Source organism: Argiope bruennichi, chromosome X2 (genome assembly GCF_947563725.1).
Source record: "Argiope bruennichi chromosome X2, qqArgBrue1.1, whole genome shotgun sequence".
NCBI classification, from domain to species: Eukaryota; Metazoa; Arthropoda; class Arachnida; order Araneae; family Araneidae; genus Argiope; species Argiope bruennichi.
The window spans coordinates 91,173,503-91,198,766 of NC_079163.1; the positions used below are offsets into that span (position 1 = coordinate 91,173,503).

General features: G+C 30.6%; 1 protein-coding gene across 2 annotated transcripts; it reads right to left on the bottom strand.

The window, feature by feature from the left end:
- Positions 1–620: 620 nt before the first annotated feature.
- LOC129960991 (vascular endothelial growth factor A-like) lies at positions 621–18,317 on the bottom strand. 2 transcript variants are annotated; one of them, XM_056074778.1, is made up of 7 exons: positions 17,970–18,317; positions 13,563–13,653; positions 10,758–10,781; positions 10,538–10,555; positions 10,254–10,441; positions 8,019–8,314; positions 624–1,078 (listed from the first exon to the last, which is right to left on the bottom strand). In XM_056074778.1, exons 1-7 carry the CDS (start codon positions 18,108–18,110, stop codon positions 1,006–1,008), a joined length of 831 nt encoding a protein of 276 aa, XP_055930753.1. In that variant the 5' UTR covers positions 18,111–18,317; the 3' UTR covers positions 624–1,005. The 2 variants fall into 2 exon arrangements, with proteins under 2 accessions (XP_055930754.1, XP_055930753.1); XM_056074779.1 differs by lacking the exon at positions 10,758–10,781 and having other exon boundaries at positions 621–1,078.
- Positions 18,318–25,264: the final 6,947 nt, after the last annotated feature.

The following is a 25,264-nucleotide window of genomic DNA, read 5'->3' on the forward strand; positions in this document are numbered from 1 at the left end:
AATGCATGCATTTTTCCTTTTACAACCTGATCCTGGCACCTGCTTAAACCAACCTTCTAGATTTTTCAATTCAAATTCATTTTCCCACCACTGATAGAAAAATGAGAATTCTGTAAATAAAAATTACACTAAAAATAAAGTTAGGTCTCATTTTTAAAAGTTATAAAAATAAATGTACAAAAGAAATCTTCAACCCGCATCACTTTTCCTTTCCAAGTCCGCGTTTTCGTACTTAATTCACTCTAAAATAGAAAATATGACAAAAATAAGGGAAGAGGGGAAAATAAGGTGCAAATCAGAGCGGATAATTATAATGTTTCCAAATTAGTCCTGCCCCTGCAGGTCATTAACCACCACAATTATAATTCAAAAGAAGAGGGAAAAGCTAGATTTCAAATCGTGACACTCAAAGATACTCCCGTACCTATTAAGGAATCAGTCAAAAGTCTATTGTCATGTGTTCATTGCTCATTGAGTCTTATTTATTTACCATTTGCAAGTATTTATTTTTATTTGTAGAGCGCCTGCCGATAGTGTGCTATATGGCTTCGACTCTCGGCGGGTTTGGAGGCAGAAAGGACTGTATAAATAAAGTAAAACCTCAAGGATATTTTTATTTTCATGCCCAATTTGATAAATGTATATCAATGACGCAGTAAGCAATGTACAATTTTTTTTAGACGTTTGAAATTTTTTTATTATTAAATTTTTTTAGGAAGCAAAATATTATTTCAATTAGTCTTTTCTTTGGCTAATGAGGATGTAAAATTTCAAAACTCATTTATGCATTTTAAGACGTACATTTGAAATGATTTTGAAAATGTTTTCAAACTTATGTCTTATCTTTTTGTTCTGTATATGCTTTTTAATCATAAAATTTTATTTTCGGCTAGAGCAGCCGGCCAAGCGGGCTTCTTGAATCTTTCGAGAACTTTACGGCTTTTCATGATATCCTAGTATTTCTTTCGATTGTTGTACGGTTTAATAATTGAAGTGCAGAAGAAATCAGTCAGAAATAAGAAACCTTCGATTATTATTTGCACTTGTTGCTCTCATAGATCTCCTTTCTATTTCACACCTATGGAAACAAATATAGAAATTATAAGAGGAAATTTTGCAAAACTATGTAATGATATATGTAATATAATATAATATTTCAAAGCCTAATCACTTGGCATTATAAGTTAGAAACTTATTAATATTTTTATAATAATGAGGTTCCAGTCAAAAGAGTTATCAGTTTCGATTAAGTGTTCCGTGCGTGTCTTGCGTTGGTGTATTAAATGCAATTAAATATATTAGTTAGAAGTACTTTGCTATATTTGCATTTGGGCGGAATGATAACAATTATTATTGTCTTGTTCCGAGTATTCTGTTCTTATAGATGAGTGTTTCAAAATTTTTGCTTCCAAAATCTTTCTTCTACAAAACTTGAATGGAAAAAATAGTTCGTCACGATTCATCCACTAAAATAAAATAAGTTAATAAATACTTGAAATACAATTTTTTGAAATATCTGCCCAGTTAAGAAGAGCACAAAGAAAAAGATCAACGTAGACGGGGGCGAAAGCAAGAATATTTATTTCACTTGTTTAGATGCAAGAATTTCAGGTAAGAATAAGAGTGAATGTATGAAAAGCATAATAATCAGAATTTTAATAGGAATTATATATATATATTCTGGAGAAGTGTTTAATTACTTCTGATAATTAAACAATAATACCATGCAGCTTGAAATTAAATAATTAGAAATTTTAAATAATTATCTTAGGATGAAGATGTCTCTAAGATAATTGCTGAAAATTATCGCTCTCTCTATATATATACAAATCACATATATGGACGTAAAATTGGGTCGAATTTGTTGATCACCATTTGGTAATATCTCGCAAGTCTGGATTGTTTACATGTTTGAATCGGGGGAAAGTCTAAGACAAAGGTTTTATTATTATTATCATTGAGTTAGATAGCTTAAACAAAATGAGTAGGTCATGATTGCGTCGATCATAAAATTATATCTTCAAAAACTTGAAGTTTTAGGACGAATATCGAAATGTTAGGATAAATGAAACTGTTGACGAGCCATTTATAAGAAGATCCGGTAAGAATGAAAGAAATAGAATTGCAAAAGCGTTTGTATACAGGACGAACTATAGGAACATACTTTTGAGACTGTTGAATTGTTGACTGTTTTGAAATTTCTTTTTCCGTGGTATGTTTTGGTGAAAAAGTAAATTCAGGTGGAATATGAAGGAAATGTTGCCACAATAAAAAAATAAATAAAAAAAATTCTTTTTGAAAATTTGTTGAATCTACTGGAAATATAGAATTTTAATGAAAATGTGATGTTAGCAATTCCCAATTTTCGATGTTAGCAATGAAATGTGATGCTAGCAAAATAGATGTTAGTTATTTCTATTGTACTTACAATTTCCTATTACTAATGGATATGTATAATTGCAGCTAGCAAATTGATGTAGGATCACGCAGTAATCCCGAAAGAATCACAATGTGAGCTTTGGGGATTGGTGAATGGAGTGTAATTCTCAATAAATACATATTCCACTGCAATGGTAAAATATTCGCAGACTAAAAGCTTTTTTTTATACAATATGAACATTACTTTTGCCCTCCAGAATGTTTTTTTTTCCTCGTCCATGCCCAGATTTAATAAAGTCCGTGATAGTTAAACGACTGATAATTTAATCAAACTTCTTTTAAAATTATTTAGTTTCTTAATGTACTGATTGTTATGGTTTTATATTCATAACTTTTAAATAAAATTGTTAGTTTAACTACTAGATTTCGAATATTTTCAAACCTAATTGTGAAATTCTTGTCTTCTAAATTTATTAATTATGGTTTTCAAATAGAATTGCGTTTAATTTCCTTCATTTGCATTCTATTATGTACCGAATGCATTTAACTGTTATATGCATATTACTATTATATTATAATTAAATATAATATATAGGGGAGACCGGGGCTAGTTGGCACCCAGAGCAAGATGGCATTTTGTTAATAGCGCATTTAAAAAACTCTAGATGACAGTAGAAACAGGAACAGAATAAACAGGAAGTATGACTTCATACGCTCAGAAGTTTTCAGTCAGTTTCATTTGGTTCTACAGATACTAGAGGTCAAATTGTTTTGTTTTGTTTTGCTTCGAAAAGTAAGTATTACTACTTCCTTGATTTTCTTCTAAAATATACAATATTAGCAATGAAAATTCTCTCATGTTACATTTAGTATTTTGGATATTCATGAATGTATTTGTGAGAAAGCATCTTTTAATTAATTTAATATTTCTGAATCAAAAATGGAATCAAAATCAAAATGGTGTGACGGGGCATGTTGGCACAGGCGAGGCAGGTTGGCCTTGAGCTTTTAATGATGCCGATGATTTATTTGTCTAATATTTTTTTTTCTCAGCCATGGTTAGAAACAGAAAGAGGACTACAAACCGAGCTTCGCCCCCCCCCCTCCCGGGTCGTTATTGTGGAAGCAGTAAAAGCGATATTGCATATTGTCTTATTCAAAGGCTGCTGAAAAGTATGGGATACCTTTGCGTTCCCTAAAACGCTACTGCCAAAAAGCTTCAAAAGCAGGGGGGGGGGATTATCCTTTGACTTTCAGCTATCTGCCAACACGAAAAATTTTTAGCTTTCAGGAGGAAGCAGATCTCACAGAATATCTAAAACGAGCGTCAGATGTTTATTTTGGTCTTAGTCCGAAAGAAGTACGGAAATTTGCTTACCAGTTTGCTATTTCATTAAAACGGAAAGTGTCTGCTTCATGGGAAGAAAATCAACAAGCAGGAGAGGACTGGTTCAGCTTATTTTTAAAAAGGAACTCTTCTTTATCCATGAGAAGGCCAGAAGCAACGAGTCTCAGCCGGGCTGCCTCCTTTAATAAAACAAACGTTGCCGCATTTTTTAAATTTTTGACGTAGTGTTACGACAAGAACAGTTTCGGACCTGCGGATATATGGAATATGGATGAGACAAGGATCTCAATTGTTCAAAAACCCGACCGGTTGGTAGCTCGGAGGGTATTTAAACAGATTGGCAAAATGACATCTGCAGAAAGAGGAACTCTTGTCAAGTTGGCTGTTGCTGTATCTGCTATAGGAAACAAGATTCCCCCTCTCTTCATTTTTCCACGGGTGAATTTCAGAGATCACTTCCTCAATGGGGCACCTACAGGCAGCACTAGATTTGCAATCCATCAGGATGGATGAAGGAAGAGCAGTTTAAGCACTTTGCTGAACATTTCGTCCTGTACACGAAGTCGTCAAAGGAAAGACCTACACTACTGCTACTGGACAATCATGACTCTCACCTTTCGATTTCAGCACTCAATTATTTGAAAGCGAACGGAGTTGTGGTGCCGAGTTTTCCACTTCGCTGCAGCCATAAGCTGCAACCTCTGGATCGCAATGTGTATGACCCGCTAAAGAAATACGTGAACAGTGCATGTGATTCATAGTATAGAAACAATCCTGGAAACACAATGAAGATTTACGATATTCCAGGTGTCATAGCGACTGCTCTCCCACTGGCTACCACCTAGAGCAATATAACAGCCGGCTTTGCAGCTACTGGAATAAGTCCACTGAATCCAGACAAATTTCCCGATTCAAAATTTCTTCCCAGCTACGTTACAGACCGTCCTTAAGCCACATCTAATATATCTCAGAGTGATTCTTCAGCTTTAGATTGCATTTGTTCTAATCTGATCCCGATGAAATTTCCGAAGCAGGGCATGAAAAAAATGGTACTCAACCATTGCAGGTTTTATCATCCCCAGATCCCGAGGTTTTGATCCTGCATACTGTTTCACCGTTGGAAGAACTGTGGCCATTACCAAAGGCTGGCACAAGACAAGGAACAAGAAAAGGGCGAAGGAAGAGGCAGGCTGCTACTTTGACAGATACCCCGGTGATGGACGCACTTCAGGCAGAAAAACAAGCCGTTAAGTTGAAAAAATTAAAAACAATTGTGAAAATCAAGACTAATGTCCTACACAATAAAAATGAAGAAAGCAAGACCAAAAAGAGGAAAGTGGCCAAAGACTAAATGCAGACAAAGAAATCTAAAGAAAATATTGGAGCGACAAAGAGACAAAAACATTTTTGCAATGTTAAGTCCATCTGAGTTAGTTGTACCTTGGTTAAATGTTCTTAAATCCAAAAAAAGTGCAATTTTTAGTTAAACTTAATTATTTAAACTTTAATTCAATAAAAGTTGTTAGTTAATATATATATATATATATTTCTTTTTATATAAATTCTTACAGTATGATAAAGGAAAATACAAATATATAATGCCAACCAGCCCCGCGCATTGTGCCAACGAACCCCGGCCCTGGGGTACGTTGACACCGAAGGAGTTAGCTCATTCAACTCGATATTGCTCGCTTATTTTTTAATCAAACTGTTATTAATTCCGTTTTATACTAGCCAAAGATGTAAGAATGTTTTGGTGCACATATCAGCTATTTAATTATTACCAAAAAAATTAGAAAAATTCGTTAACAAAATTGGTGTCAATCTGCCCTGGTCTCTCTTATTATATTATAATTAAATATAATATATATTATATTATAATTAAATAAAATTATATTATATGCATATTACTATTATATTATTTGTTAGATAATCATAATTATTAAAACTATCGAATTATTTGACTTTAATTATGAAAATTATGACAAATACAAAATCTGCTAAATGGAATCCGAGACCGGTTTCAATTGGCAGCTGTCTAATAATAATTGACAGCTGTGGTGTTACTTTTGACTTTTTTTAAACTTTTTTAGAACAGAATATATCATTGCAATGAATATCTTACGGACCGACCGCTGGAATCTACTTTTAATGAATGAATTCTATCTTTGTTATTAAAAAGAAACGGACCTTTTTTGGGAATTAAATATTGCATTGTATTCATGCACTATATATATATATATATGTGTGTGTGTGTGTGTGTGTGTGTGTGTGTGTGTGTGTGTGTGTGTGGTGTGTGTGTGTGTGTGTGTGTGTGTGTGGTGTGTGTGTGGTGTGTGTGTGTGTGTGTGTGTGTGTGTATCCAGTCCGGGTACCCTACACATACAAAACAGAGGGCACTCCACCAGTCTGTTAATTGAAGTGTTCATATTGGAGGTATCCTCTTAGGAGCGGGTACTCCAGTAAACTATCAAATAGAAAAATCAAAATGTATGCTTCCCCTAGTGTAGCATGCAGGAATTTCCCGCCTTTGTAACCCTTTATATTTTTTTTATTTTATCTTTTTTTAATTAAATACTTTTTATTATTAAAGACCTACGTTACCATTTTTTATTCCCTGTACATATTATATGATATTGCGTTTAGCTGCATATACTCTAATTTTTTTCAATATCATAAAATATTGCAGTAAATGTTTAAAATGTGATTTTAGGTTATTCTAACTGTTTGATTGTGCATAAAAATACAAGTTATTTTTAATATGAAAATAACCGGAAATCTTGAGAGTTCCAGAAGCGAACTTTATATAATCAAATCAAAAAAGGGGAAAAAATGAAACGGGACTAAAATTTTTACAGACATTATCATTATCAACACCACCAGATGTTACTTATACCACCAAAAAAAAAAAGCCCCTCCCCCCCCCCAAAAAAAAAGCGTTTGCAATTATTTAAAAATGATAAAAATTCAATAATATTTATAGAGAAGATGGACAAACAAGTTTAAATTTAAAATACAAATCACAATACTTAAGGAACGAAGATATAAACAATTTTTTTTAATGCCTCACAAATTGCTAGCGGGAAAATATGAAAATAATAACAGGATACCTTAACATGAAAAGATGTCAAAAACGATATAAACAGCATTTTCTTTCAGTGAATAGATAAGTTATTGTTCATTGTAAAGCTCTCGCATAAAAACAGGTAAGTTGTTTAAAATGATGCCACTGCGGCCACATATTTAAAAAGAATAATTTATTCACCGAGTATTTTAAAAAATAAGCAAATACAAAAAAAAAAAAAAAAAAAAAAACACTGTTTAGACAAAAGCCGTTATTTTTTTAAATAAAATATTTTAGAACTGAATATTTTAAAAATAAAATAATGATTTTATGTAAGTATTATAATTTTTGCTATCGCTATATATTTTTAATAATTATTAAAAAATTAAACTATTTTCTATGCATTAAAATAAAAAGTGGTGAGATTATTAAATGAAATTATAATGTTTGTAAGAACTTGTTTATAAGAAGTTTAATTCTTATTCATTATCTTTTGATAATATGTCCTTCAGTACTATAGATTATAATATATATTAATTAAATAATAAGCAATTTTTATAAAGGCACAAAATATGATGAAAAACTTAATTTATCCAAAGACGTAGTAGGTAAAATGGAAAAGTACTGATGCTTTTCAAAAGTAAATTATCGCAGCTTTTTTTAATCGAATGATTTTTCTCCTTGCATGTTTGTTTGTTTGTTTTGTTTTAATTTAGCGGTTCATTTCAAAACCAAAATAAGGAAATTATTTAGCATGAAAATCTTTCTGAAATTGTGATTTAATAAAATAATGTGCTAACTATATGTTAAAACTAAGTTATCTATACTAATAATAAAGATTATGTTTTTGTGTGTTGACATTCTGCAAGCCAGGCCGTTTAGCCTACAGCTGCCAAATTTACCATATGTATTCTTGAAGGTCGGAAACGTACATCTCTAAGGGACTTTTTTTGAATTTTTTATTAATTAAAAATTAAGCAGAATTGTGGCGTTTCCCCGCGTTAACTTTCGAAAGTATTATCGCAAAAATGTAAATTTTTCATCGTTTAAAAATTTATAAAATTATCTTTTTCATCCTAAAAAAGGCGAAACAATGAACCATAGGTATCTATTATTCATATCTTTATATCTTTCCTCAATCAAACTTCTCTACATTATACTTTCTTACAAAAATATAAGTTTAACCAGCTACTGAAATTTTGTAATATTTTCAAAAGAGATTCTTACCGGCATTTCAGAGGATTGAAGATGCTCCCTGTTGAGCAATCAAGAATTTTTCTGCATTTACAGGCACATTCTGAGTTATCCCATATCCTTTTGGGGCCAGTACACTGTACAGCTTCTTCTTGGTTAGTGCATATACATCTACATTCGTCTTCACGAAATACTTGACGAACCGAGCAATTATTTGCATTTTCCTTACATTTACAAGCACATCGATCATGTTGCTCGAGTGAAAAAACGTTTGTACCCTGGTTTTCAAAAGCATTGGGTGTTTGAGGGTTGTAAAGAACTTGAAGTACCTAGCAGAAAAAAATTAGGATAAATCAAAGAATGTTGGTGATTATCAGTTTCGAATATTGATCTAAATATCAATGTTGTTTTTAAATCTCTTTAATAAAAAGATTGCTTTGTATTAAATGCGATTTCTTTGGAATTCACGAATTTTAATCTGATCAAATTTTGTAGAAATCTTGATTTGATTTTGCTTTGATGGTAAATTTATCGGATTAATGTAATAGTTTGGTATCACTAGGACTATGTCTCACAATTTCGAGATCTGCACTCCCCAAAGTCATAAATGAAAATCATCTGTCCGAAAAGTGGCCCTCGAAATATTTCAAAGATTTTCCAAGCTCAAAAAAAAAAAAAAAAAAAAAAAGCTTTATTTTTTTCTTTCTAGAATTATGATTGTCTGATTATATGTAAGCACGTTAATTTAGAAGTCGAGATAGACAAATGGAATAACGATATTTTAGATCTGATGTAGAAGTCAATTCACGTGATATCAAAATCACCGAGCAAACGTAATTACTCAAGTCATTTAACTATATGTTTTCTTATGTTGCGCTATGTCTTATGCTTTTTTTATTGTAAGTAATTAAGTTAAAAATTAAATTGGTGCTGCGCTTTTAACATAAAACCTTCGAACTTGGATTAATTCCAAAGCTATGCTTCCTTTTACAAAAACTATAGAATGTTGTTCCGGGGAGGGAAACTATTTTTTACCTTGTATATTTCATTACGTACTACCATATACAGTGAGTCTCATGATTATATGGACTAACGATTTTTTTAAAAAGAGTTGGAATTTTTTTTTCGTGATTATTGTATCATTTTCTGAACTGTTGTTTTAAAAAAAAATCACTTGGCCATAGAATTTTTAAACGCACTGCAGAGCGTTATGATAAATTTTATTTTATATGCATCATTTGTATACTCTTTTTTCAAAATAAAATATCGTTTGACCTATGGTTATTTTATTTCAATCCTTAGCTAAAATGCCAGTGGTTGAAACCGTACTACTGTCCCATACTTCTATGATTGCATTCTTTTTCAAAGAAAATTGGATTGTGGATATCTAATTTCTGTATGACAATCAATAATGTACACATGGTAGGAAAGCTCGAATTAAAAAAAAAATAGCGATCTAAGGGTTAAATATACATGTTTGGAATTGGTGTCTATCTTTAAGTAAAATAGGTAAAATTACGCTTTAAAAAATTGGAAAACAAAAATTATATATCATAAAAACAATAGTCATAAGCTACGATATTTTTTAAGTTTAAATTAAAATTTAAAGTAGCTTTTTGTAAAATTTTAATAGTGATAATCTATTTTTTATGAACTTAAATTATATAGTGTGTAACATTTAATTCTATTTAAAAAATATATACAGCTATCAAGCAGATGTATAGCCGGTCTAATATTACTATTAAAAATGGTAACTTTAAAAAATAATCCGAGTTTCTTTAAGTCGGATTTAAAAATAAATATAAGATAGTGTTTTAATTACTTTGTTCTTCAACTATAATTCACAGTTCTGTGTATTTTATCTTTCTTTCATTATTGTTAACTTTCATTTCCTATAAATACCTCCTGAAAAGTAACACTATCAGCAAGGAGAAGAACCACTTTTACAGATCGCCTATTGAGAATCAAAGAAGAAACTGCAAAAAACTGATTATCGAGTTAAGACCTTATTGAATCTGATTTCGCGTGCAGAAGAGAGGAGGGATATATCAATTTCTTGCCTCTAGAGGGTAGCAAACGCCATATGACAGAAAAATAAATGCTATTTTTCTTTTCTTTTTTCCGATTATGATTTTCGGGCTTTTTCTACTATGATACTCAATATGTGACATGATCATCGAATGATGTTTGGTTTCAGATGTAATGGTGGTGAGATATAGAAAAGAGGTTACTAATACTTTTATGCAGTTTACAGAAATTTCTACTGACCGTTACATTATAGAGCGAAGTTGCAATTGGACTGCAGGTGAGCATCTTACTAGTGCAACATCCTCCACAACGACGGACACGAACACAGGGAGGCCACAAAAACACGGCTCCGTTCCCTGGTCTTTCTAATTCGACAACTTGCTCCTCTGGTTCACAATTTCCCGGTTTAGCATTCATTGGCATTGGTGCTGGAGAAAGCAAGAAAAAATAATAATATTAAGCCTTTTGATTAGTTATAGGCTCTAAGTTTGTATATTTAGAACAAGAATGCATAAGATACGTACGTGATTTCATTGGTCGTCCTATAAAAGAAAGAAAAAGTACTTAATTAGTTTTGACGAATTTCATAGCAAAACAGAAACGACAATAAAATGACAAAATAAATAAATAAATAAAAATGAATACATCCAGAAATTATAGATTCGGGTTAGTTCATGCAAATATATTTTGAAACTATCAAAATATGGGGTTAGTGTTGATAGTTTGTAGTAGTAATTTACTTACTGCCGTAAATGTAGGGGCTTTCGGCTAGAAAACGACAAAAATAATCAGAGATTAAATTGGTATAACATAACATACATTTTATTCATTAATGCAAAAAATAGACTAAGCTAGCATTTAGGGGCGGATTAAGTATTCTGGAGGAGTATTGGTGCCCAAAGGTCTTTTGAAAGATTAGTTTACTTAAGAATACTTTAAATATTTCTGAAAACAAAAGATCAATGAAACCTTTATTATACATAAAAAAAGAAAAGCAGGCTGAAAAATTTATAAATTTTCTTTTAGTTCGAAACTATCTTCCAGCCTGAGCTTCCCAAAAGCGTTTAACGTGTCTTTAATCCGCCCCTGCAAGCATCCTCACAAAAGAATAATTTATTTTAAATATAATGTTCTAAGCAAAATAATTATGTTCTTAGGAAAAAACAGCTGTATGAAAAAGTGGTTGTTGAAATTGAATCTTACCGTCCGGGCTTCATGAATATTTAAAATGAGCTGTTTGTCTCTATCACATTGACTGCCTATGACTCGCCATCCTCTATTTAATTAGATCGCCGAGATAACAAAGAAGGGATCATCAGATTAAATAAATGATTAGAGTCATAGGCGTAAATCATAGCATCGAACATGCTAGATATTTTAGGCTATTGGCCATATTCGAAGCTACTTCTTGTATTTGGATTTAGCTTTTTATAGTTTACCGTGAAGCACATGTGCAACCCTCTTCAGATAGTATATTCCTATATATTGCACCATACTTCCATACATATTTGATATGTTAGATGCTCCAATATTTCTCAAAAATTATAGATAATAAATGAAAAGTTGAATTAGCTTATGAGTTCAATCAGTGATAACCCAACATGGAAATTATGAACGACCACAATACCGGTAAGTAACATTATATGGGGTGTTTATGAAAAGAGAAATATGAAATTATAGCAATTTCATCTTATACAATGAGCTTCATATTATATATTATAGAATAATACAGTTACAAACTAAATTGAATTTAAATGTTACAATTACTTTTAAATGCATAGAATTCCTATTAAGGACTTTTAACAGAATTTAAAGATATGTTATGTAACTTTCACTTTAATATCAACATGAGTAGTCATAGACTACAACTTGAGCATAAATCCAATACATAAACAAAGCAGCTTATAAGAGAACACATAGACGTTTGTGATATATTCAGAAAATTCAAATTACCAAATATAATCACTAAAGTTTATGTGTATATAATCACTAAAGCCTTTTCAGGAAAAACTTCGGAATTTAATCAGACTTTTAGTTTTCAATACCGAAATGCTCCTGGAAGATGGGTGTTAAGGGATTATTCTTGAAATGTTAGCTAGAGTTTCTTCTTCTTCTTTTTGATATAGATTAGGAATTATTGTCGTCTTTCTTCCTTGTTATGGATGTTATTAATATTATTTTTGTTTGGAAAGGTGTTTTTTTTTATCAAAAGATGTTTTCCCCACGTCTTTGAATCCCAGAATATGAATAAATCTTTTTGAAAAAGAGAAAATAGAGCTCTTTCCTTACATCTTATTCAAATATAGAGGAGGCACTCTAATAATGATATATTTCTCTGAAACAGTTTTTCTTATTTCATTATTTTTTAGATTTTTCTCAACAAAAGGTTCAAAACAAACGATGGATTTTCATATTATATTATTATTTTTAGTTATTGTTCTATTTTTACTCTATATTTTATTACATTTATCATTTCATAATACTGTAAGATTCGGAATGGGAAGGCGGAGTAAGTGTAATTTCAATTATCACCAACTGCAATAAATATGTAAAGGAAAAAAGACCTTGCAATGTGTCGGTTAAAATAAAAATCGGATGAATGATCTCTTAAATGGCTCGAAAATTATACCAATTATGTATTATTTGAATTTATTATAAGCATCGCTAATCGCCATATTGAATGGAAAATTACGGACAAAATATCACCTTAAAATGGATTCCTACCTTGAAGATATTTTTTCTATATACCTACATATGTTGTTTAGAAAAACATGAACTATATTGTCTTTAGTAGCTATATTTGAGATATATGGCAGAAATCCTGATTAAATTAATTACCACAATATTGGTTATGTAAGCGTTAATCCTCTTGTAATAACATGGGTAGAAATTTCTACGTTTATTTGTGTGAAGATTTGTTGATGAAATCTAATTCTCTAAGTTCTTAGGTATTTCCTTCCCTCGAAAGTTTTTTAGCCTCAAAAATTTTTTCCTTAATTCTATCTATACATTTTTTTCGGCTAGTATTATTGGCCTATTTTTATATAAGTAGAAAAATAAACCAGGTCAATGCAGTATTCATTAATGGAGCACGTACACTCATTTCGTTAAATAGATTAGTCCTTAAAATTTCAATAAAATTATTCAAATTATATTTTTTCGTAGAAGTTTTATTTGGTAACATTTAATTATTTGACAAATGTATAATGCAGATAACACTTTCACGCTCCCTCCTTCCCCATTTATGCGATGTGAGCCCAGCTTGGTGATCCTAGATACTTTTCTTTCTTATTAGCCACTGAATATAATTGAATTCCCTCATTACATAATTTTATTCTTGAATGAAACTAGATTTTAATTGAGAACGTACTTATACTATTCAGGCAGTGAGGTAGCTTCATTCATAAAATAATATTCCTCCAATCAGATATAAAAATTGGAATGTCTTTTTTCCAACAATATTGTTGAGGCATCGTGCATTCATCGTTTGTGAAATTATCAGGCATAGGTTTCATTATTTCAAAAAGATTGCGAAATTACAGTACTTACTTCCAACAACTACATAGGGTTGAACAAATTTGTTTAAGAATTCCGTAGTATCTTTAACATCTCTCATTTGAATTAAAAGCTTCTCAGGTATCTGTGAAAGAAAAGATGTTTTTGTTGAAGGATTTAACATTCAATGCATCCAAGATTTGCAATTCTTATCTACAATAGAATAAGCCAGCGAAATCTATAATACTTAGAGAATTTAAAAATGTTCCTCTTCTTTTTATTTGCATCATTATCGGATGCACGAATTCCAGTTTGTTTTGAGTTATTTTGATTTCAAATAACTCAGTTAGAGGTTTTTCAAGTTTAAAGTAATTGTTTTATTGGTATGCGAATAAAACTAAGCATGAATAAAAGTTAGTACAGAACCATAAACTATTTACATTATTTTCTGCTGGATTGTAACAAAGACCAATGAGCCGTGATCTGCAATTTTTATTATTTTATATTTATGAAAATTTATTTTATTTTCCCCTCGCAGATCAGTTGGAGTTATTGCTTATATTTTCTTTCTGCATTATTCTTTTAATTTTATATTTAACATTTTTTCTGTTAATGGATCCCTATTTGTTTTAATTACTTTTCAATGATTAATTTTGAATATTCCTGAAGTCTTTTAATGCATAGAATTCCAGGCCTTTATTGTTTACTTTTTAAGTTGCGATATATTTCTAAAATGTGCTACAAATGAGAATTTTTATCATTATTTTTATTTTTTTAAGCCTTTTACCGATTTTCATGAGATTTTCTACCACAACTTTCGTTAGTTAATCAGTGACAATCAGATCCGAGATATTGTTAACAGGATTACAGCCCATCTAGTTATTTAGAATAGCGTTATTTAGCCAAGCGACACTAAAAACAATTTAGAGAAACAAATATATAAATTAAACGAAAAGTAAATCGAAAAATGTCTCAAACAGTTTATGAATTTTCTAGTGTGAAGTTTGACTAATGTTGCAACCGGGCAGCTAGTCAGAATAGAGTCCGGAACAAATAATCGGCCTATGAGCAATTCAAAGCAAATTATCTACTTCTTTTTTTACTAAACAACAATATCCAAAGATCAAAAAAACAGATTTGATATCGATTTTGAATATATGCCACTTGAGTAAGCACCATTGAGTATTAAAAAATTAATTTGATCAGTAGTGAATTAAAATTCTAAGGACATAAAAAGACTAAAAGCATTTTGATAAGAATAATGAAAAAATAGTTTTAAATTTCGAGGAAGCTGAAAATTGCCATTAAATTATTCGCTAGATTTGCTATTAAGCGAAATAGATTTTATTATGCATTTTCTATCCTCACGTCTGTAGAGGAACATATAAAATATGATGAAATTTCGATTACTTTTTCTCTGAAGTTATAGTATAGTATAGTCCCTTCTCTTCTATAAAAGTGGTCATTTGTACAGATAAGAGTCAAAATTCTTTTAAAAAAAGGGACATTATAATTATAACCACTGTCATTTGTATTTGGCGAAAGCTACAGGTTGTATTATTACGCAAGTGTAGAAGTCTTGAATATCAATGTAAAAAATTTCGAGATTTTAAATAAGTTTTAACTCTCAATATACTTATCCCACAAAAATCGTGGGTGGGAAACTCTGCTCCTTCCTGCGATTTTTGCAGACTAATATGTTTATATTCTACTATTAAGACGTTGAATTATGCTACGACAAGGTAGTATAAAAATAATAATGTGTCTCATTTAAAAAATATTTTAACTTGTTTGTAAGCACTGCATCTAAATAACAATTTAAATCAGCAGTTCGAGGGCTAACACATAGCTGACGTCATGACGTCAATAGACACGCTCGTGATTTCATGGTTATTATCTAATTAAATTATCCCTTCTCTACTACAATTAGAAGATAATAAAGAAAGATTAATTTAATTAGATAGAAGGTGCTAATCAGCAGCGAACATGCTAAACATCAGTAATAGATATTCCGTATCTTAAAAATTATATAATTGAAAGGACTTGTTGACTTTAACAAAATCATAACAGTTGACTTTAACAAAATCATTGACTTCCAAAACTTAGTGATATTAACATCCGTTTTTGGAACAATACGGGTTTATTTAGGACCTTGGAAGTTCGAATTGGGATTAAATGAAAAGGGTGACATTCCATGTCTTAACTTCCACGCCACACTAACGAAAGGGTATTTGCCCTCACCCTTAATGTTCACAAGGCCCATACATACAGTGGATCTTTAGGAGAATAAAGTTTCAAACCTGGAGCTCTGAGATCCGAAACCTAAGGTTGTAGAAACATGAAATCTTACTCAGAAGTTGATTTTGAACTTTTACTGATTGTCAGTTTGGACTGATACTGCTTACAGAATGCAATTGAAGAAAAAATCAAGATTCTAATTTAGAATAAATTGTTTCACTTAGTGTTATTCGTCTAATTATCGTATCACACTTTGTATTTTCAGAACAATACATTTACACAATAGAGTTAATCAGGCAGTTGAACAAGTTCGTATCTTCTCGGTGATTAGCTCAAGCATTATTCAAATTTCCATCCTGTAACACGCAAGTAATATAATTTTAAGAAGAGCACTATGTTCCGATTCATGGATAGGTCTGTTCCTCATCGACAACTGCATTTTTAAGGCCTATAAAGTAAGTAGATTTAACAAATTCTGTGTTTTTGTGTGCTTTGAAAAATGGAACATATTATGTATAAATAAAGATAGCTAGATAAAGATAGCATCATACAGAACAACACTCTTATCTGAATTAGTTTTATGAAATTTTAATCTATGCCTCCATTGTTTAGTTATACAAAAAATGAAGACTGAAGGATTTCACAATTTATGAGTATAAGATGCAGCATATTTATAAAATTTACAAAAATTCAATCTTTATTCCAAACTTTACCTTTTTAAGAAATATGCCCTTATAAAAGTTTTTTTTTCTTATTTTTTTTAAAGAGATAGACCCCTTTTAAGAAAGAAAATCCATGAAAAACTTCAAATACTCTAAAACACATGCAAAAACATTTGCATAATTAGGTATTTCATATTCATAATCATTTTTCCTTGATGTTTTGTTGAATTTCTGATCAGTATCGTAAATGCTAATATAAATTAAATTACATCGACTCTTATCTAATGCTAGACCTTGACTAATATTTTTAAAATTCTCAAAGTGACAGCTATAATAATGCATTGTGAACATGAGTTACGCAACTAGAATGGAATTAGTTCATACTCATGTGATATGCATCGAATGCACAAAATAAATGCAATTTTAGAATTCTTCGCGCATCTTACAGGGCGAAAAAGGGCACAGTATTTTAATGTATAAAATAGACTACGTTATGTTATATTTGTCAAGTGACGTGAATTGGCTCAATTATTAGAAACATTTATGCTCTTAAGTAGCTGCAATAATTCTAAAAAAAATGAATAATTGTTTCATAAAACATTAAATGATGCTTAAATGTGGAATTTCGAAAAGGTTTGTAATAGCTAAACACTGATAGATACAATTTTAGATAATCCTTTCATGAATACATTCGTTGTAGATTTGCATACTATGTACCAATTCTTAAGCTTAGCTTAGCTACGAGAGAGCACTTTTCTTTTTTTAACTTCCAGTTCAACAGAAAAATACTTTCTGTTTAATTAAACAGATTTCGCTCTGTGCAAAGAATATCTACTTTTATATGGTGTGTTTCCATTGTTATTTAAGTTCAGTAGCAAAAATAGCAAATCACTAGAATATAGAAACAACTCTTAAAGACAATGCTAAGTAAAAGTTTAAGTATGGTTTAATAATATCTAGTAAGAATGTAATCTTTCATGCTTAGTTTGAAGAACTCATCAAATTATATTTATAGACAAAAAATATTTGAAGTCAATTATATGTAATTTTTTTTTTTGAAATATAAAAGCATTGCTGTGATCCAATTGATTGAACCTAAAAACCTTGGCCTAAGATCACCCAGGTCTTTGATGGGTAAGTAAGTTGTACATTTTATGATTGCTTTATGCATTAAAGGAATTGAATGAGATAATGTATGAGTGAAATGATTGTTCTAGTATTAGGGTAAAAATAACTTATGTTGAAATATAATAACATTTTTCTGCACAAGATGGCGCAATCTATTGAAGAAATAATACACACAGAACAGTATTAATCCTCTGGCTGCGTAATCCTTTAAAATCACTATTTAGATGCGATGTTTGCAACTAAGTCCAAATATTTTTCAAAGAAAATGAACTGATACTATATATTACACGATAATAATATAATATAGTAAAAAATCTCTAATCGTAAAAATAAGAACTCTAAATTGTGAAAAGCGCGGGATGCAACAGAAAATGGACTGATTGCCACTCCGCAGCTGGAGAGTTAAATGCATATCGAAGAAAAATGCACTTACCTTCACATTTTTTGGTGAATATTCATCGGCAACATTTTCATCATCAGCTCTAAATATGATTCTCTTTTGGGCGTCATTGTATCCAATCATCAATACCAAAACAACTAAAAATCTCATCGTGAGTTGCAGCACGTTCATCATGAATGCTCTGCCTACTTGCGAATTCTGTGTTACTTTTGAGGAGGGCAATCCTAACTCATTGCACTATTTAAAAAAAAAACGGGTCTATAGCTTTTTATAGTTTTAAGTAAACGCAATTTTTTTTTATGGACTTCCTTTCTGAGCCTCTTCAATGCAGAAGACGGAAAAGATGTCTACATAGGCAAACACGCGAAGCCGTCTTCACACACAGGGAAGTTTGTTTATTTTTACTGTACGTGGTGAAAGGGTGATTAACGTCATTTTCCAAAGAAGGAAGCTTTGTTGGTAATCATTGGTAATTCAGTGCTCTTCTATCTCGAAAGATGATAAAATCTGGTGATCATCTTCAAGTGCTATCGAGAAAGAACATGGACAGAATGACTAATTAAGAATTATATTTTAAAATGGATGATAATTAGGCGAGAAAAGTATAAAGTTAATAGATTAATGAACGGATCGAAAAAAAATATATTTTTCAACGAATTAGTAAAATTTTACTTTTTAATGAACAATTGATTATATTGGTTTAAAATATTACTTCTAATTTAATTTAGAATTTGAAAAGTTTCTTTTTGATTATTTTTATGTCAAATTACAGTCTGACTCAAGCATTTAATGCGTTTTATAATTCTACAAAGTAATGATGTGCTTATTGTTTAAAATCATATCCTGCTTTCCTTGAGTTCACATCACCTAAATACACACCAGTGAGATGGCAATAATTGTATCTTCGGTACACTCAGCGATATTTAAATGAATCGGAATCTGTAAAAAATATAAGCAATGGTGTAATTAGGGGGGGGGGGGGCAAGCAGGGCACTTGCCCTGGGCACAAAATTAAGGAATCGATTAGTTGTATTTAAAAGAAAAATAATTTTTTTTTCTCTCTCTCCAAGGTTTTAAGAAGTTAAAAAGATTCTACAAAGTGTGGAACAAATCTAATAGGATTCATTCTATTTTAAAACACAGAAATCCGCTCAAGACAGTTTTTCAAAAAAAAAAAAAGTATCATGATACAAAAATTTGATAACCCAAAGCCTCTGCGGATGAGGAAGTTTGTTCCAGATATTTGTGTTTAGGGAAAGAGAAGGGAGATAAGGGATGATTAGTTAGAATCGATTAACGCAGTTGGCCTGATATAATGCCTGAAGACAAAATATTATAGTCTCCATATTCACGCTTATTGGATACCGGAATCCAATCATGCTGAGTGGATCCGAGTCTGTAACAAATACTCAGTTGAGACGCGTTATTCTTAATTTCAATCAACATGGAAAGAAATAGAACATCTATGGGCATCCATTTTCTTGGTGTTATGTTATTGGAATACTGCAGATTTGATTTCACCATTTTCACCAGATTTCACCATTAGTTTTTTTTTACTGAATATTTGTGTATATTAGCATAATTTGTATCCTAAAAATACAATAGTGGTTTATTTTTCTAAAATCAAAAACAGTTTCTCTGTCGGATATATAATAGAAAGAGTGAGAGACAAAATACCGCACAAGTTTTGCAATTATATATATGCAAGTAAAATTTATCATTTGGAGTTGCCACTGAGAATAAATGAAAGCGATTTCTCAAATGATTAACGAGAGCAAATAATGAATAAATATTCAATTTTTGCCGATATTTGAAACGTTTCTGTTAATGTTAACAAACGCATAACAATCTATCTTTTCTAACAAACCATTAAATCACTATATCTAAAATTATTACTTAATTTTGGAAATCATTTTTTTTGCACATAACTCCAATGTTTAATACAAGTATAATCATTTTTGTTCTAAAGTATTGTATGCCTTTTGGAAATAAGATATCTCGGTAAAAGTTGAAATTGCCTTCTAGCTGAAGTGAAGTTTATTTTTGAAGAAATAACGACGTGTAAACGATACCGATGCTAACACGAATGCCTTTAAATTAATTTTCTTTAAAGTAGAAACAATTTTTAAAAGAAGAATACAAGTTTAAAATTCGAGAGAATTAACTAAGCGATTAAATTTTGGAAATTCAGAGTAGTTCACAGACGTTCTTCTACGCCTTCATTAAAAATGAAGGCATAGAAGAACGTCTACGCCTTCATTTTTAATACGTCTACATTTCTACGCCTTTTTTTTTACCCTAAGAAAGTAAAAATGTTGTTACTTTCTTAGAAAACCATGCAACTTCAGAGTTTCAACGGGTAAAAAAAAAGATTCTATAATTTACTCTTTGGAGTGTGTGTATATATATATATATATATAAATATATAAAACTGACTTTAGCGAAATCATTATCGTTATGAAACGCTATAAAAATGAATTTATGACATATTAGAAACCTTATACATTTCAAAATTTTTCAGAGGTTGTTTCTTAGTTTCATATCAATACACAATGTTTATTAAAGACTTAGACTATCTACTTAACCTGCTTGATAATCCGGCCGAGAATTTTTATTAAGTGAAAATGGAATCCATTATAAGTTATCAATATTTAATTTGCAAGGACAAAGAGTATTATATACAGTTTTTATTATTTTTTTTCAGTAGCTAAAAAGATTTGCAACCATTTTATCTTTTTTTTTTAAATGTACGAGATAGAAAAATACAAAACAAATATGAATTTTATTTAACGTTTCAAAATTTCTACACAACTTTCCAAATTTCTTATTTAATCTCTTTTTAAGTAGTTAAAATTATAACATGTCCAGTTTCCTACTGAAGTTGAGTAATTAAAAAGTCTCGAAACATTTTATAAGATTAAAAAAAATCCTTCTGTTTCCTTTTAAATGAAAGAGGCGTACATATTTATTATTTATTGTACAGTTAATGCTAGATGCAAATGTGTTGTTTATTTAATAGTGCATTTTAGGGCAGACCATTAGATTTAGAGTTACCAAATTCGAGAGTAGATTGTTCGCTTCAAAGCGACTTTTAGATATTTTTTAATTAAAAATTATGCGAAATTAAATTGATTCAACTTGATAACTTTTGGAAATATTATCACACAAAAATATTTTTCAAGTAATTTTAAAATTTCAAAAATAATCTTTTAAGGGACATAAATTAAGTTGCGCAATTTTTCCTTAATTTTATATATATATATATATATATATATATATATATATATATATATATATATATATATATATATATATATATATATATATATATATATATATATATATATATATTTGTTACAAAATTTCCGGAGTTCGTTTGGATAGTGGGGGTTATATGGTGTGAAGAACGCTCAATCACCAGGCAGCAGTAGAAAATAAAACAACGACGTTTATTTACACGAAGACACACAGGACAGCACAAAGAGGAACAACTATATACAGCACACAATTATCTTCAGCCGAGACGTGCAGACAACAGCACACAACAGACTCTAATGCAGACAGTAGCGTACAACTTCATTCAGCACTCACTTCACTCCGTCGCTGCCCCGCTAATCTCTGGAAGGCCAGTTCTTGCTGCCGATTCCCTACTCTGCCCTAGCAGCTGCGGCCGCTTCCTTTTATAGGTCTCAGGAGGCGGGGTTAGACGCCTCTCAACCAATCAGGAACGTTCGAGGCGTATCTCCGTTCCTACTGGACGGATCGGGAAAATTCTCGATGTTTCGTGTATAATCTATTTTGGCGCCAAAGTCGCCAAATTCATTGCCAAGTCGCCAAATGGTCGCAAGTTTGTCGCCAAGCTCCGGGACCCTCCGACGCGACACCAGACTCCGCCCAATACCGATGACTGTAAAACAGTCTTTCTGATGATGGAACCAACTATGCTGGGAAGCAGCATTACAGATTCGTAACAATATATATATATAATGTTCCTATATATGATTTGCTACAGTAATTTTGATTGTTGAATTTTAACACTAGATTTACGGAGATTGTATACCGCGTTTGGTGAAAGCCGTCACTTTGATAGGTAAAGTATATTGAGGTTTTTGATATATAATCTCTTTTTATTTTCTACATAAAAACTATTATTAAATAAGATTTATTCATTCACCCGCTATTATACTAAAGCTATCAAGCGGTACTGCAAAATAAAACAAATAACTATTGATAGCAAGAATAGGCATACATATAGTGTTTACACATATAATTTGCAAAAATTGTTTGCATCAACTAGCCTTACTTACAAATGGTTGTAGGTATGTACTTCTATATCTATAGGTTGTACACTTGTATTGCTCTTGATTATAAAACTCTAAATTTTCATAATTATCAAATCCATGAAGGTATTGCAGTATACGTTTCAGAATAAAAATCTGCTATTATAACGAATCCATCTATTTGACAGGTATCGGGTAAAACTGACTTACTGATACTCAATGCTCCTTGAAAGAAAACAAAGTCAGATAAATACACGTTTCGGTATATACTCAATAATTAATATATATTTCTAATATAAAATATTCGTGTTTTCTGTTATATTTAATAACAAAATGATGAAACCCATTAAATTGTCGGGTTCTGTAAATCTAGTGTAAAGTCAAACTCATTTCTTATTTCCACCAAATCTTTAAGTCCTTTATTCATTTATTTTTTTGTTGAAAAATATTTTATTCGGAATCTATTTTCTTAAGATTTTTTAACTTTTTTTTTTTTCTTGGATTGTGAAAATGTAGTGAGTGGTTTTATATCTTAGGGATATGAGAATTCATTTCTTTCTCTATGATTTTAAGAATAAGGTAATTTTACTCCAATATTAAATTTATTGCATGATTTTTAGTAAAAATTTATAAAATTCCCCTTATAAATTGGAGATTTGCATAACTTTCTTTTGGATATAAAAATGCTTTATTGTGCATCTCATAAGAAAAATGTTAATCTTTCTTGCACTAGAAGTTAAAGTATCAATAGTTATTAAATTCCGTTATTCAATCATACGATATATGATAATTTATATTACTGAATTATATTGGGCAGGCAATGCATTTAATAGATAGCTAGAAACCATCTAAATCATCTTTTTTATGATCTATATATATTTAGCTGTACATTTTATAAGACAGACAATTTACTTAATTTCAGTTCGTAAAATTTGTTATTCAATTGCATGTCATAATTTGCTTAAAAATATACTTTGTAATTAGCTAATTAATATGTAATTATTCTAACTGAAATCCATGCTGGACCAATGATTAATAATGTTGATAAGCTTAAATGTTTTAGAAAGTCAATCAGCTTAACAAATTTATGACAGTTAAAAGTAATACAAGACATTCAGTAAAAATTTCAAATCTTTTCTTTCTTTGTGTCAAAATTTAGTTCAAATAGTAATATATTTTTGCACGTTTATTTTTCATAGCTTCCAGTTTATATTGGGCTTTTTGTAGCAATCAATGCTTTCAAAAAGCATTAAGTGCGACAACTGCATAAAGAAATTAATGCTACCAATATTTAAAGGAATTCTATAACTAAATAAAAACACGTTATAAAATTTTTATCAATAATTTGGTGACAGAACCAGCTGGTTACAGAAGCGTCTCTACTTGTAACAACAGGTAATATTATCTTTAAATTTTTTTATATATTATTTAGATTTCATAATAAGGAAAATATACAGATTGCAGTTTATAACCAGCACGATTGTCTCCCTGAAACCTTCTCGTATTCTTCTTAGTAATGGTTTTGTCATCTTTCCCTTTCGCCTAAAAATTAGGGACCTTGGGAAGGTCGTGAACGCCGCGATCGCTCAGATTTTTGTTTCCAGTGTAGTTAAAAAAATCGAGTATATAGCATTTATATGCTTTTTGACCACAGACTGAAACTGACACGAAATTACTGTGTTAATAACCGAATTTCATTTATCTCGGTTGCTGTTTTTTTGAATTATATCTTTTAGATGAATGCGAATGAATACATTCAAGTGGCGGATTTTATTCAAAATTTGTTATGAATCGACACTTTAGAATGCTAAAACTTTGTACTGAATTTTATCAATTTTCTCTTTGCATTTTGGAGATCTAATATTCACTGACACTCAGACATATAAATTTTCTCTTCATAGGTTTCGTTCATAATTTGACAAAAACTTGTGAATTAGGTGTAAAGACTACATACCAAATTTCAACTATCAAGTTCGAAATCAAGTTCGAAGCGTTTTTGAGATATCGCGTTCATTTACAGACGTACTTCCAAAAATGTGATTTTTGAACTCAAGGATATCTGAAACATGGAAATTCGTCAAAATCTCGAGTGCAAATTTATTTATTGAGTAGAATACTTTCTTTTTGCTTGCTTTGTGTGCGAGAAAGAAAAAAATGGGAACAGACGGGAAAACTCGGCTGCCAACATTATTGTTAAACCATGGTTTCATAATTCAATCCTGTTGCTGAGTGTAGTATATTTGGCGGAATCTTCTGCTGGAAAGTCGTTTTCTGCCGCATGCTGCGAAAGTAAAACGTTGGAGGACGAGGACGCACTTCTGATATATGTCTTAGACACTACTTTATGCAGGTAAGCCTCTGCATCAGTTGATGAACTTAAAATACCGTTTTTCTAATTAAAATTGGAAAAATATTTATGTTAAATTTTTGTATATTTGTCGATGAATGTAAATATGTAATCGCTGACTAATAAGGGGCAAACATTTTTTTCTCTGGAGTTCCAGGTTCACTTCCACACGCATCATAACTTCCTTCCAATATCCTTTGCATCCCGCGAACTTCCTGCTAGTAGTTCCCTTTCTCCAACACCTGTTAATATGCATATTTCAGTTTGAGCAAAATGGAAAATCGTTATATACAACACAATGTCTTGTTGAAATTTCATTTATTAACAAAAAAAAAAAAGTAGCATTTCAGAGAATATACATCCTGTTTAAAAGTTACCTAAATTCAATAAATTTAAAGAAGAAAAAAACTGACAAATAAAAAAAAAATGTAATTTTTTTTTTTTAATGAAGTAGTACAAAATAATTTTGAATAAATTTTCAAAATAGATACACTATTTGGTCTGTTGAACACATCGGTATTTGTATGTGCATAACTTCAATATTACTACTCAATTTTTTTAAATATATGTTGAATTTTCATGCAATAGATGTTTTCAGAATTTTTGAAACTCGGTTTTTCCTAATTTCATTCATTACTTGCTTATATTCGTTACGGCGCTCATTTTCTTGCTTATGGCCATTACTTCATTAATATCAAATT

Excerpts from the sequence above, each read along its gene's own strand:
- LOC129960991 (XM_056074778.1), bottom strand. The coding sequence starts at position 18,110 with ATGATGAACGTGCTGCAACTCACGATGAGATTTTTAGTTGTTTTGGTA. Across the intron at positions 10,782-13,562 it reads ACCCTATGTAGTTGTTGGAA|CCGAAAGCCCCTACATTTAC; the intron begins GTAAGTACTGTA and ends GTCGTTTTCTAG. Across the intron at positions 8,315-10,253 it reads CTTCGCTCTATAATGTAACG|GTACTTCAAGTTCTTTACAA; the intron begins GTCAGTAGAAAT and ends TTTTTCTGCTAG.